We start from the raw sequence: 1,373 nt of genomic DNA, 5'->3' as shown, positions 1-1,373 counted from the left end.
CATTTTTAACATGAATAAAATTTCTTATATTGGGGAATTTCAGCGTTTAGTGTTTAGTTTTTTGGGGTTTATGTTTTAGAGTTCTGTCTTCAGGTTATTATTAGTACTGCCTTATTTTTTTTTTTTTCGTCTAATAATAAAATCAACATTTTAGTCGTTTATTTAAATTTAAAATATGCCATCGAGTTGTTCCACATATTTTTATATACTACTAATTTTTCATGAATGCATATACATTATTTTTTGTGTATTCCTCCATTAGTATTATTCTGTCAAACTATAGGCGATGCTGTATGATCTCCTATTCGAATTATTTTCTATATTTTCGGTTTCCTGTACTAATTCATTAATGGATCTTTTCTTCTTTATTAGTGAAGGGTTTATCCATGATGCTAAAGGGGTAAACTAATATCAGGAAAAATAAATGACATGTTAAATTATACAATTTTTATAACATATTAATTTTTTTATAATAGGTACACCATAAATTGTAAAACAGTGTTATCACTTTTGTACAAAAAAGTTACCCACCTTATACGTAACAAATGAAAGGAATGATATTACTGACATTGCAGAAACTGGGATTGAAATGGTAGCAGCTAGTGAAGATCCTTGGAAGGATGGCAATTCTTTTATATTATGGCACTTTATTGATTTAAGATGATTATTAAATCTTACTCGAAAGCTTTCTAATTCATTACAAAATCTTTGTCATCACTATTAGCACATTCTTCTATGTAACCCATATATGTACTAACGCACTCATTAGCACGCTCACATTTGCCTTCATGAAGTGTAGGATAAACTTTATTAAAATTATTATATAATGTAAGAATTTTTATGAGCTTTTCGAATTTTTTTTCGTTCCATTGATTTTTACATTTATCAAATATGGTTGTATTATCATATCTATTAATCAGATCCTTATACAATTCAATCGTAACGGAATGGCTTGGCTTACTATCCAGTACGACAACATATAACCAATAGTACATATATTTGCATCCATTTTCAGTATAAGAAGCTTTGTTCATCGACTGTAAATGATTTAAAAAATTTTCAACTGCCCTGCATGTTTGAATAGAACTACATTTAGTCCATTTTAAATCCAATCCATTAAAATCATTACAATTACCCGTAATAATTACGGTTGATCCATCCTCATTATCCTTTACGCAAGACAATTGATTTTCGTAAACAGTAAATGAACCTGAAAGATTGTACTATAAAAAAAAGTTACATTGTAGTGTGTTATTAGTAATATTAGCATATAATCCAGTTTTTTTTATGATTCATTTAAGTATATAATTAATTTATAAATTAGAGCTAAGGTAACTCTTATAGAAAGAAGTAAAATTACAAATGTATCTTTC

General features: G+C 27.4%; 1 protein-coding gene across 1 annotated transcript; it reads right to left on the bottom strand.

Moving 5' to 3' along the window:
- Positions 1–689: 689 nt before the first annotated feature.
- On the bottom strand, positions 690–1,210 carry PCYB_006670 (hypothetical protein; the record flags this gene model as incomplete). Its single annotated transcript, XM_004228088.1, has 1 exon — positions 690–1,210. A coding segment is annotated over one exon (519 nt), but the record flags the coding sequence as incomplete, so codon positions are not given.
- Positions 1,211–1,373: the final 163 nt, after the last annotated feature.

The sequence above is a fragment of the Plasmodium cynomolgi genome (assembly GCF_000321355.1).
Source record: "Plasmodium cynomolgi strain B DNA, scaffold: 1054, whole genome shotgun sequence".
In the NCBI taxonomy this organism is placed as follows: domain Eukaryota; phylum Apicomplexa; class Aconoidasida; order Haemosporida; family Plasmodiidae; genus Plasmodium; species Plasmodium cynomolgi.
This window is presented reverse-complemented; position numbering and strand designations above follow the sequence as displayed.